The following is a 12,407-nucleotide window of genomic DNA, read 5'->3' as shown; positions in this document are numbered from 1 at the left end:
AAACTGCAGTTTATAAAAATGGCTTTTAGTTCTCGGATCTATCTTGTAAATGCTTGACATGTCACCATTGTCAGTCAATTGATGGCTTTATTATCTGTGACATTGAAGGACTAATGGCTTTCATCAGACCTGGTTTAATGGACATTCTTGGTGTATATGCAGCATAGTCTGTCAAATGCTACGGTGATCTGCAGTGACGTGTTACACCAGCGACTGGTGTGGGTTGAGACTTGACTGCTGGCTTTTAGATTTGCTAGCCAGTTAAACCCGTAAATTGTTTCTTTCCTAGATGTCAGCACTGGACATATCCAGCCATTTAAATGTAGACTTCATGGTTACTAGGCAGCAAGTCGATTGGTCAGGTTTGTTGGGGGCATGTCTGGCTGTGCCTGTTAATCAAAATGGCAGATGTGTCGATTTAGCCAAATGGAATTATTTAGATGAATATTCCCTCTTCTGGGGTGTGATGAAGGAGCCCACCCTGAGGTAGTGTAGACTATGACCAAAAAGGTAAAAACCATTGCTCTCTCTTCCCTTTTCTTGAAATATTTGCTGGTTTTGCTATCAATTTTGTTTTTAGTCAATACAACTCGGAGTCCTGCCATGTGCAAAAGTTCACTGACGACACTGCTATTGTGGGCTGCATCAGGAGGGGGCAGGTGGAGGAGTATAGGGACCTAATCAAGGACTTTGTTAAATGGTGCGACTCAAACCACCTACACCTGAACACCAGCAAAACCAAGGAGCTGGTGGTGGATTTTAGGAGGCCCAGGCCCCTCATGGACCCCGTGATCATCAGAGGTGACTGTGTGCAGAGGGTGCAGACCTATAAATACTTGGGAGTGCAGCTGGATGATAAATTGGACTGGACTGCCAATACTGATGCTCTGTACAAGAGAGGACAGAGGCGGCTATATTTCCTTAGAAGGCTGGCGTCTTTCAACATCTGCAATAAGATGCTGCAGATGTTCTATCAGACGGTTGTGGCGAGTGCCCTCTTCTACGCGGTGGTGTGCTGGGGAGGCAGCATAAAGAAGAGGGACGCCTCACGCCTGGACAAACTAGTGAGGAAGGCAGGCTCTATTGTTGGCATGGAGCTGGACAGTCTGACATCTGTGGCAGAGCGATGGGCGCTGAGCAGACTCCTGTCAATCATGGAGAATCCACTGCATCCACTGAACAGGATCATCTCCAGACAGAGGAGCAGCTTCAGCGACAGACTGCTGTCACCGTCCTGCTCCACTGACAGACTGAGGAGATCGTTCCTCCTCCACACTTATTATGCGAGTCTTCAATTCCATTCAGGGGGGGGGTAAACATTAACATTATACAAAGTCATTGTCTGTTACACCTGCATTGTTATCACTCTTTAACTTAATATTGTTTTTTATTAGTATACTACTGCTGGAGTATGTGAATTTCCCCTTGGGATTAATAAAGTGTCTGTCTGTCCATCCTTCCTTCCTTCCTTTGAGTGGCTCAACATTTGTAATGACAACTGACCCATCAGAAAAAGCTGGAGATGCCCTCTTAAATATGCAGCTCACCCCACCTCTATTTCAAAAACAGAAGGCCTCAGTGTTGAGCAGAGAGGAGCAGCTGCCAAGTGCTCAGCCATGGGGTTCACAAGTCTCCTGCTTCCAGGCTTCGTGCTCTGTTCGCACATGAGATTTTCATCAACTTGCCTTGGTGTCCTCAGTTTCCATACTACAGCTTGTAGTCGTTGTGCTTGTCTGAAGTTTTCTTACTTCTTTCTGCAACTGATTTTTCTCTCTTTGTGTTGCAGAGTGGCTAAGGCTGCCGCCGTTCTGCTTTCAGATCCTTGCTTTCAGCTGCACTCTATTCAGCACCTCCTGGGTGGATCTGAGCCTTCGTCTGATGGAGTGTCCCAGCTGCCAACAGAGCACAAGCACTTTTCCCTGCATGCATGTAAGTCGGACATCCTAAGTATTACAAACTTTCATTTCGGTATTCCATCCATTTTGTGAACCAGGTTAGAACATCGCAGGGTTGTGAGGGCCGGATTCCATTTTCTCAGTATGTTAACTAGACAGAAACTAACCCTTTTTTGGAAAGGCAGATATCTTGGGACTTACTGAGGGGGGAAAAACCCGTACATGCTCATAGTGGGATTCATTAAAGTCATCAATTACGTTAGCAGGCATATATTTGGTGATGTTTTAGGAAACTGTAATACCTTAACAAAACTCATGTAAGCACTAAAAGAACCTGCAGATATCACACAGACATATGACTAAGCAAGAAACTATACAAAGGTCCCTGGATCTTAGACATCAATACTAACCATACTGCTGTTCCCTATTTGGGTATTGTGAATTTTTATTTTCTTCACTATGTAAAAATGTGCAGATTTGGTTCTGGGGTGCTTTTAGTTCAGTACCCAACCTCACTGAATTATGCATCAGGTTTTTCAGAAGGCACAGCCCATTTGCATCTTCACCCATCAGTCACCTCTGACTGTTACCCTGATGATGGTGTCACTGTTCACCAACTGTCCGCACATCCGCCCAGTCTGTTCTACTGACTTCCTTTGACTTCCAGTGTATAGTTTATGTGACGTTACTGCCTAATTCACTGTGTCTGTAGATTTGCAGTCCAGCACCACATTTCTCTGCCTTGCTGCTACTTCGGTGTCCTACTTCCTCACTTTGTGGCCTGGCTGTCCTCTCACTTGCCCACCTATTAAAGTGACATTGTGTCAGGAACTGTCAGATTGGTGTTAGCAATAATGCAGACCCTTTGAGTAGTTCTATGGAGTTTTCTGGAACATTGCAGCTATCTGTTCATATCCTGGAAAGGATTAAACGTGGGCTCATCTTGGTCCACTGTTGGGGTAATTTTGCCTTTTCCAGTGTCTCCTGATAAAAACTGCTGTTGATGCAAAAACGGTTAAGTTGCATACCATCATTTCTGTAAAGCTGTAACCAGGACCAGTGCTAGCATACCTCCTACCCCAAGTGGTCCCTCAGAGTATGCAGTCCAGTGACCTTAGTCATGGGTGAGGCTTCCCCTCTCAACAGCCCCCCATGGTTTTGTAGCACAGTGTAAGGAACTGCGTTTACCTTCTGATGATCCCGTAGCCTCAAGTGCAGGATTCCAAATTTATGAGGCCCATCTAAAAGACAAACACAAGGAAGCAAAATATAATTAATGATAAAAATATATTCAGATATAAAAATAGCACATATTGTAAATATTTTGCACGAAACCATTCTGAAATCAAGCACTTTTTATAATTTATAACTTACAATTATAATTGGAGAATGAGACACTTTTTTAGATATATGTACCAGCGGCAAAGAAAAAAAGGATACTAACGCCACTTTTCTGGGTTCTTCTGTTTCTTAAAAGTGAAAAATGTGAGTTCATAATCAGAATTTTCCCTTTACTGTTACAGTACAATCCCTCTTAATTGGCCACCTTGGGACTGGACCCATGGCCGGTTGCCGTTTTGGCTGGTTAATCTGACGCATAACTATTTTCATGTAGAAAAATATTTCTAAGGTATGTACTGTACTTCTTTGACGTTCCTGAAGAAACCATATCCGCAAGGCTTCATCCACGATTTCGTACACGTTTTTTTCTCGTACAACGACTGGACGGTGTGGTGTAGCAGGTCCACAGCTCAAGTCAAAAAGGCCACTTTTTAAATAAATAATCGTCGCACTCGCGACTTATCGAGTATGTGTGGCCAATCGGTTCCCGGGGAATTCGTGATGCGGGTGATCCTAGCTTAAGTGCAGAGGTGAGGAGTCGTCCGCATCCATAATTGTTCCCGGGAACTGCTAATTGCCACATCTGATCCACGTCCCCGTGATAAACAGAAGAGCGAGGCGGCTAGGGGGAGAACAGGAAAGAATGGGAGGTTAATGGAGAAGGAAGCAGATAAGAGGAAAGCCAGTGCAGGAGAGCGAGCAAGCGAGAGCAGATTCGATGGAGCAAAGACAGGCAGCTGTAAGGTGAACCCCTGCAGATGAGTGTTTGGCCGACACTCAGTGGGGCTGAAGATAGCGGTTGCCCCAGCTGAGCGATCACGGAGCTGGAGTGACCGGTATTGAAGACGACTGGCCGTCGAAAGGCAGCAGTAGTCATGGAGGCTTTGGGCTGGTTTAGCCCCAGCGTGAGCAACCTGGCCGCTGGGGAAAGAACCCAAGTCTCGGTCCGGATGGAGGCCGAAGTAGCCAGGGATCGGAGGACTACCGGACCAGTGTGGAAGGCAGCTGCACCTGCAGGTAGGGCGACTCCCCTGTTGCGAAGCCCAATGGGAGAAGCAGGGGAACCGCCAGGTAGAAAGAAGAAGGCACTGTGGAAAATTCATAAAGGAATATATAAACGGAAATCACTCTGAAAGTAGGAGCCCTCTCACCTTCCAAGAAAGAAGGAAGTGCATACAAATAATATAAAGAAGAACTCAGGATTAAAAAAAAATTTGTAATTTTTATTTTATTTTAACAGGCCGGTTAATGCAAGGCCAGTTAAGAGGGATTGTACCGTATTTAAATCAATCACAAAGGCCACAGGGAGTTTTTTGGTGTTTTTTTGCATTTTCTGGAGCTCAAGCACAGTGTCTTCTTTACTACACTTCTTCTCCATTAAATTAATTTGAAATTTATCTTGTGCAGCTTGCAAATATTTTTTTTTTGCTTACTTTATTAAAAGGCAGATTAATACTTTTTTTTCGATAAATATGGCTTTTGTCCGCTTTTAGACACAGACTACATCAGCCCTGAGGAACAGCAAAAAGTCGAGAAGATGTTGAGTTTCTTGACGGAGGAATCAAAGCAGGCAGCTGCAAGCACTGCGGTAAGTGATGAATTTAAAATTCTGTTAGGTTTTACAGTTTGAAGTGATACAGCAGCACCAGAAACGTTTTAAGGTAAATTTTCCATTAGACCATGAGGGATTCACGTTTCCTCATTCACTGAACAAACCGAGCTGTGTATGATATCCAGATACTCCTGCTTTCCACATCTCTTAAGGAGTTGTAAAGAAGAAACTGATAATCCATTGACTGAAATATCTCTGTTGTGTGCCCCACTGTTAGGAGGTTGTCTGCCTCTTATTCTGTGGAGCACAGAAAAACTGGAGCAGAAAGCATTTTAAACACGTGTAGAAGGAATGACAGAGAGAGAAAAGGAAAAGAAAGTTGAATGAGATTAAAAAAATGATTACTCTGTATGTGGGCAGGCCTACCCGACATACTGTATATGTTCTAGGGTCTCTAGGGCACTGGTACAGGTCATATTCCCCATCTGTTGTGATTGTAAAGTGTCCAAAAACATCAGACTTTGTTAAAGCTCTTTTTGGCATTGTGAATTTGTGCAAGGGGTTTAAAATACCAAAAACTAGAAATCAGTCTTCAATGTAAATTAAAATGTATCCTGAAAAAGAAAAAACAAGTTTTATTAAATTAGTGAAATTTAAAATTTGAACACATTATATTGCAATTTACATTTCATTGGAGTCCGTACACTTTTAACGACTTTTGCTCCAGGAACCCAATAATTGCTTCCGACTCCGACTCCACAGCCCTGTTCTGCACTCACTTAGTGTAAGTAACCCTCACGCAATTTCACCTTCAAAAGCTTTAAAGATTACAACTTAATAGCCTGTGGTCATCTGAGCTGATGGCACTTTTTCTTCTGAACCCAGCTTATCAATAACCTCTAATGCACATTCACTTTATTGCACAGAGTTAGAAGTGCCATTCTCACTCTTTGTCTAGCAGCTCCCTAATGACTTTTACTTGCATGGGAATCCCATCTGCATTTGTGGCTTTTGTCTACAAGCTTACATACCATGAAAATGCTATCCAGGGCTTGCCATCTTTTGTGTCATCTCACATCTTCCGATCAAACACTGCAGTCTATCCCCAACCCGCTCACGGTGTTCTTTTCTAAGTGGGAGGTTTTGATGTCCCCTGTGTTGTGAACAGCCCATATTGCAGTTCTATGCATATATCATTCCTTTCAGATCAAGGACATGCAAGTATTCATTAGATTCTGGGTGGAATGTGCTTTACTCAGATGCATTTAGACTCCATACTGTTCTCTTTACTTTGCTCAGCATGACCTGCTATAGATATAATTAAAGGCCTAGTTGTCTTAAATTTGAATGTATGTACTATCTGTATGTCCTGTGGACAGGATATCAACTCAGTAATGAGAGTTAACTTGTAAGCTTAACAAACAAAATGCAGAAAACCTGTTGTTCCTCTGTCAGCCCACCCTGAGTACTGATTATACAGTATAGTATTAAAAATGAATTAATAGACACAATAGTCAGGTAAATCTTGTAAAGTATTGTCCATTAGAGTATTAAAAATTAGAAATGACTGAATAGATCATGCAAAATCAACACTGCCTAACGCTGAGATGGTGTGCATGTATTGCGCATCCTTTCTTCCCGTTGAATCCAGAAAGAAAAATTGTTCCCAGCCTGTCTAGAATACAGGTGCTGGTCATAAAATTAGAATATCATGACAAAGTTGATTTATTTCAGTAATTCCATTCAAAAAGTGAAACTTGTATATTAGATTCATTCATTACACACAGACTGATGTATTTCAAATGTTTATTTCTTTTAATGTTGATGATTATAACTGACAACTAATGAAAGTCCCAAATTCAGTATCTCGGAGAATTAGAATATTGTGAGAAGGTTCAATATTGAAGACACCTGGTGCCACACTCTAATCAGCTAATTAACTCAAAAGCCTTTAAATGGTCTCTCAGTCGAGTTCTGTAGGCTACACAATCATGGGGAAGACTGCTGACTTGACAGTTGTCCAAAAGACGACCATTGACACCTTGCACAAGGAGGGCAAGACACAAAAGGTCATTGCTAAAGAGGCTGGCTGTTCACAGAGCTCTGTGTCCAAGCACATTAGTAGAGAGGCGAAGGGAAGGACAAGATGTGGTAGAAAAAAGTGGACAAGCAATAGGGATAACCACACCCTGGAGAGGATTGTGAAACAAAACCCATTCAAAAATGTGGGGGAGATTCACAAAGAGTGGACTGCAGCTGGAGTCAGTGCTTCAAGAACCACCACGCACAGACGTATGCAAGACATGGGTTTCAGCTGTCGCATTCCTTGTGTCAAGCCACTCTTGAACAAGAGACAGCGTCAGAAGCGTCTCGCCTGGGATAAAGACAAAAAGGACTGGACTGCTGCTTTCTGATGAAAGTAAATTTTGCATTTCCTTTGGAAATCAAGGTCCCAGAGTCTGGAGGAAGAGAGGAGAGGCACAGAATCCATGTTGCATGAGGTTCAGTGTAAAGTTTCCACAGTCAGTGATGGTTTGGGGTGCCATGTCATCTGCTGGTGTTGGTCCATTGTGTTTTCTGAGGTCCAAGGTCAACGCAGCCGTCTACCAGGAAGTTTTAGAGCACTTTATTCTTCCTGCTGCTGATGAACTTTATGGAGATGCAGATTTCATTTTCCAACAGGACCTGGCACCTGCACACAGTGCCAAAGCTACCAGTACCTGGTTTAAGGACCATGGTATCCCGGTTCTTGATTGGCCAGCAAACTCGCCTGACCTTAACCCCATAGAAAATCTATGGGGTATTGTGAAGAGGAAGATGCAATACGCCAGACCCAACAATTCAGAAGAGCTGAAGACCACTATCAGAGCAACATGGGCTCTCATAACACCTGAGCAGTGCCACAGACTGATCGACTCCATGCCACGCCGCATTGCTGCAGTAATCCAGGCCAAAGGAGCCCCAACTAAATATTGAGTGCTGTACATACTCATACTTTTCATGTTCATACCTTTCAGTTGGCCAACATTTCTAAAAATCCTTTTTTTGCTTTGGTCTTAATTGATATTCTAATTTTCCGAGATACTGAATTTGGGACTTTCATTAGTTGTCAGTTATAATCATCAACATTAAAAGAAATAAACATTTGAAATACATCAGTCTGTGTGTAATGAATGAATCTAATATACAAGTTTCACTTTTTGAATGGAATTACTGAAATAAATCAACTTTGTCATGATATTCTAATTTTATGACCAGCACCTGTATACTCACAAATTTACACAACCTTAAATGAACTTTCTCAATATATAGATTTTGAACATGAATTACAAGAAGGTCAACTGGGACCACCCAATTATTACTCTAAAAATGCTGATTTTAGCCTGATACATGCAGAGATACACTCTGACTAAACTGTGTAGCTATCCAGTGTAATGTCGAGTGAGGAGAGTGAAAGGAGGACTGTGGAGTTTGCCGCACAATATTAAGTGGGCCAATTAAGATGCTCTGCTTACAGTAAATTCTAAAGGCCCATTACGGTCAGGCTTCTCCAGGGCTGAAAATATGATTTTTAGTATGGTTCCAACAGCTTTAATTTCCATTAACCGAAGACTTCATAATGGGCATTGTTTCAATTGCAAAGTTTTTCATCTGTTGATTTGTAGCCGATATGCCTTTTATTTTGCAGCGTCATTGCTCATTGTAGCTCTTATGCAGTGCTTGACCATTATTGCTCATCACTAGAAGTCAACAGAAAATACTGCATGCAAAGTGAGGAGAAGATTGGAAGCTTGGAAGCACCTCCTGAAATGTTTGGTGAGGTAAAGGAAGCAGCAGTAGTTTCACATTCTTAATTTAAAATCATGCCCTCTCAATTTTACATGCCAGAAATAAAGTTATTCTTTAGCCTATTAAACCAAACAAATAGAATTAATCAATATGTAGGCACAAGAAGAGCACAATGTATATGCTCCGGACACATCTGATTTGCTCAGCTGCCAGTGTTTCATGGTCTTTCCCCTCTTTCTTTTACAGTCAGCCAGAGAATGAGCTTTGAGTGTTGTCTCGTTGTGGGTTTGCTGCTGCTCATATTCTGTCTTACTTCCTCTCTTTGCTCAAATCATTTAGGTCTCTGTTTACACTTGAGTGCAATAATGAAACTGGTGAAAGTCATAGCTGTGGCAGGAACTTAAATGTATTCAGTGGTCTTTTGTTGTAGTAATAGTAACAGCAGTGATAGATAGATAATTTTAATTTTAGTATAGTCGGCATAGATAGATAGTTAGGTCCATAAATATTTGGACAGAGACAACTTTTTCTAATTTTGGTTCTGTACATTACCACAATGAATTTTAAATGAAACAACTCCGATGCAGTTGAAGTGCAGACTTTCAGCTTTAATTCAGTGGGGTGAACAAAACGATTGCATAAAAATGTGAGGCAACTAAAGCATTTTTTTAACACAATCCGTTCATTTCAGGGGCTCAAAAGTAATTGGACAAATTAAATAACTGGAAATCAAATGTTCATTTCTAATACTTGGTTGAAAACCCTTTGTTGGCAATGACAGCCTGAAGTCTTGAACTCCTGGACATCACCAGATGTTGGGTTTCCTCCTTTTTAATGCTCTGCCAGGCCTTTACTGCAGCGGCTTTCAGTTGCTGTTTGTTTGTGGGCCTTTCTGTCTGAAGTTTAGTCTTCAACAAGTGAAATGCCTGCTCAGTTGGGTTAAGATCAGGTGACTGACTTGGCCATTCAAGAATTTTCCACTTCTTTGCTTTAATAAACTCCTGGGTTGCTTTGGCTGTATGTTTTGGGTCATTGTCCATCTGTATCATGAATCAATTTGATGTCATTTAGCTGGATTTGAGCAGACAGTATGTCTCTGAACACCTCAGAATTCATTCGGCTGCTTCTGTCCTGTGTCACATCATCAATAAACACTAGTGTCCCAGTGCCACTGGCAGCCATGCACGCCCAAGCCATCACACTGCCTCCCTCCACCGTGTTTTACAGATGATGTGGTATACTTTGGATAATGAGCTGTTCCACGCCTTCTCCATATTTTTTTCTTGTCATCATTCTGGTAGAGGTTGATCTTGGTTTCATCTGTCCAAAGAATGTTTTTCCAGAACTGTGCTGGCTTTTTTAGATGTTCTTTAGCAAAGTCCAATCTAGCCTTTCTATTCTTGAGGCTTATGAGTGGCTTGCACCTTGCAGTGCACCCTCTGTATTTACTTTCATGCAGTCTTCTCTTTATGGTAGACTTGGATATCGATACGCCGACCCCCTGGAGAGTGTTGTTCCCTTGGTTGGCTGTTGTGAAGGGGTTTCTCTTCACCATGGAAATGATTCTGCCATCATCCACCACTGTTGTCTTCCGTGGATGTCCAGGTCTTTTTGCGTTGCCGAGTTCACCAGTGCTTTGCTTTCTTTCTCAGGATGTACCAAACTGTAGATTTTGCCACTCGTAATATTGTAGCAATTTCTCGGATGGGTTTTTTCTGTTTTCGCAGCTTAAGGATGGCTTCTTTCACCTGCATGGAGAGCTCCTTTGACCGCATGTTGTCTGTTCACAGCAAAATCTTCCACATGCAAGCACCACACCTCAAATCAACTCCAGGCCTTTTATCTGCTTAACTGATAATGACATAACGACGGACTTGACCACACCTGCTCATGAAATAGCCTTTGAGTCAATTGTCCAATTACTTTTGAGCCCCTGAAATGAAGGGATTGTGTTCAAAAAATGCTTTAGTTGCCTCACATTTTTATGTAATCGTTTTGTTAACCCCACTGAATTAAAGCTGAAAGTCTGCACTTCAACTGCATCGGAGTTGTTTCATTTAAAATTCATTGTGGTAATGTACAGAACCAAAATTAGAAAAAGTTGTCTCTGTCCAAATATTTATGGACCTAACTGTAGATAGATAATTTTAATTTTAGTGTAGTCAGCATGGATAGATAGATAGATCCATATATAGATACTGTGGCAGGCCCATAAATGTATTCAGTGGTCTTTTGTTGTAGTAGTAGTAACAGCAGAGATAGATAGATAGATAGATAGATCCATCCATCCATCCATCATCCTCCCTCCCTCCGGGAAATTCACATACTCCAGCAGCAGCATACTGATAATAAACAATATTAAATTAAAGAATGATAACAATGCAGGTATACAGACAATAACTTTGTATAATGTTAACGTTTACCCTCCCGGGTGGAATTGAAGAGTTGCATAGTGTGGCGGAGGAACGATCTCCTCAGTCTGTCAGTGGAGCAGGACGGTGACAGCAGTCTGTCGCTGAAGCTGCTCCTCTGTCTGGAGATAATCCTGTTCAGTGGATGCAGTGGATTCTCCATGATTGATAGGAGTCTGCTCAGCGCCCGTCGCTCTGCCACGGATGTCAGACTGTCCAGCTCCGTGCCTACAATAGAGCCTGCCTTCCTCACCAGTTTGTCCAGGCGTGAGGCGTCCCTCTTCTTTATGCTGCCTCCCCAGCACACCACTGCATAGAAGACGGCACTTGCGACAACCGTCTGATAGAACATCTGCTGCATCTTATAATAGTAATCTAATATAATCTAATAGTAGTATTAGGTGGGCCAAAAAGTGCATGAATTCCTTTTTCTTTGTTTGCTTTAACTCGCATGTGGCCTACATGAATGAGTCAACACAGTGTTGAATGAAACTGACATTTTCTTTACACATTATTTGTCTCCAGCAAATTCTCCTTGTGGTACAGCTTATTGTGAATGGCACTCTTTTGATGGAGTCAAACAGGTTGAGCACACCACAAAGAACGTTCATTCTTGCTGTCAGAAGCTCAGTTAGTCGCCTGACTTGATGGAGTTCTTCTTTGGCTCACCTGGCTAAGGCAGTTGCTTTCTACCCTCCAGACATTGTATAGTCCCGGATTTGTGTCCCAGAGATCCAGTGGTGCTGTATGATGCAGTGAGCACTGCCCAAGCAAAGAGAACCTGGTTATAGTATCAAATCCTCACAGGTGGCACAGTGGTAGTTCTGCTGCTTTACAGTAAGGAGATTGTGGGTTCACTTCCCGGGTCCTCCCTGTGTGGAGAGAGCGCTTTGAATAGTGAGAAAAGCGCTATATAAATGTAAAGAATTATTATTAAATGGGTAATTTGACCAACCAAACTGTTTAGTTTTGTTTTAAACCATCAACTTCTGGTTCTTGTAGAGAGTCCTGCACAGGCCTCACTCACTTTGAATATGGCTTAAATAAAGTTCACCACTTTGCTGCTGCTGGCTGCAGAAAGACTCTTGTCATTTGCCAGTCCTGTTGCCACCTTCATTCTTTGCCCAGGATTCAAATCCTATGCCTAAACTGATGTCTGTGAGTTTGCATGGTCTTTCTGTGTCTTAGTGTGCTGAATGGTTTGGTTTTCTCATACATACTGAAGATGAACGTGTTAGGTTGATAGGCAGTTTTAAATGATCTGTGTGTGTATAAGAATGGACCCTGTGGATTACTGGTTCCTCATCCAGAGCTAGTTCCTCACATGTTTTTGATGTTACTGGGACAGGCTCTGTCCCCTCATGGGTGGGGGGCTTTAGGACTGAAGCTTGGAAGTACTTTAATAATAATAATTCTTTA

General features: G+C 42.2%; 1 protein-coding gene across 1 annotated transcript in view; it reads left to right on the top strand.

Annotated features, from left to right (window-relative positions):
* The window catches only part of LOC114669188 (E3 ubiquitin-protein ligase RNF123), a 134,304-nt gene that overhangs the window by 107,464 nt on the left and 14,433 nt on the right, over positions 1 to 12,407 (top strand). Inside the window, exons 36-37 of the mRNA XM_051921033.1 lie at positions 1,787 to 1,929; positions 4,730 to 4,824. Coding sequence (XP_051776993.1) covers positions 1,787 to 1,929; positions 4,730 to 4,824 — 238 coding nt within the window. The remainder of the gene's footprint in view (positions 1 to 1,786; positions 1,930 to 4,729; positions 4,825 to 12,407) is intronic.

Source organism: Erpetoichthys calabaricus, chromosome 18, assembly GCF_900747795.2.
Source record: "Erpetoichthys calabaricus chromosome 18, fErpCal1.3, whole genome shotgun sequence".
Lineage (NCBI taxonomy): Eukaryota > Metazoa > Chordata > Cladistia > Polypteriformes > Polypteridae > Erpetoichthys > Erpetoichthys calabaricus.
Note: the sequence above shows the minus strand (reverse complement) of the source record. Positions and strands in the feature narration are given on the sequence as shown.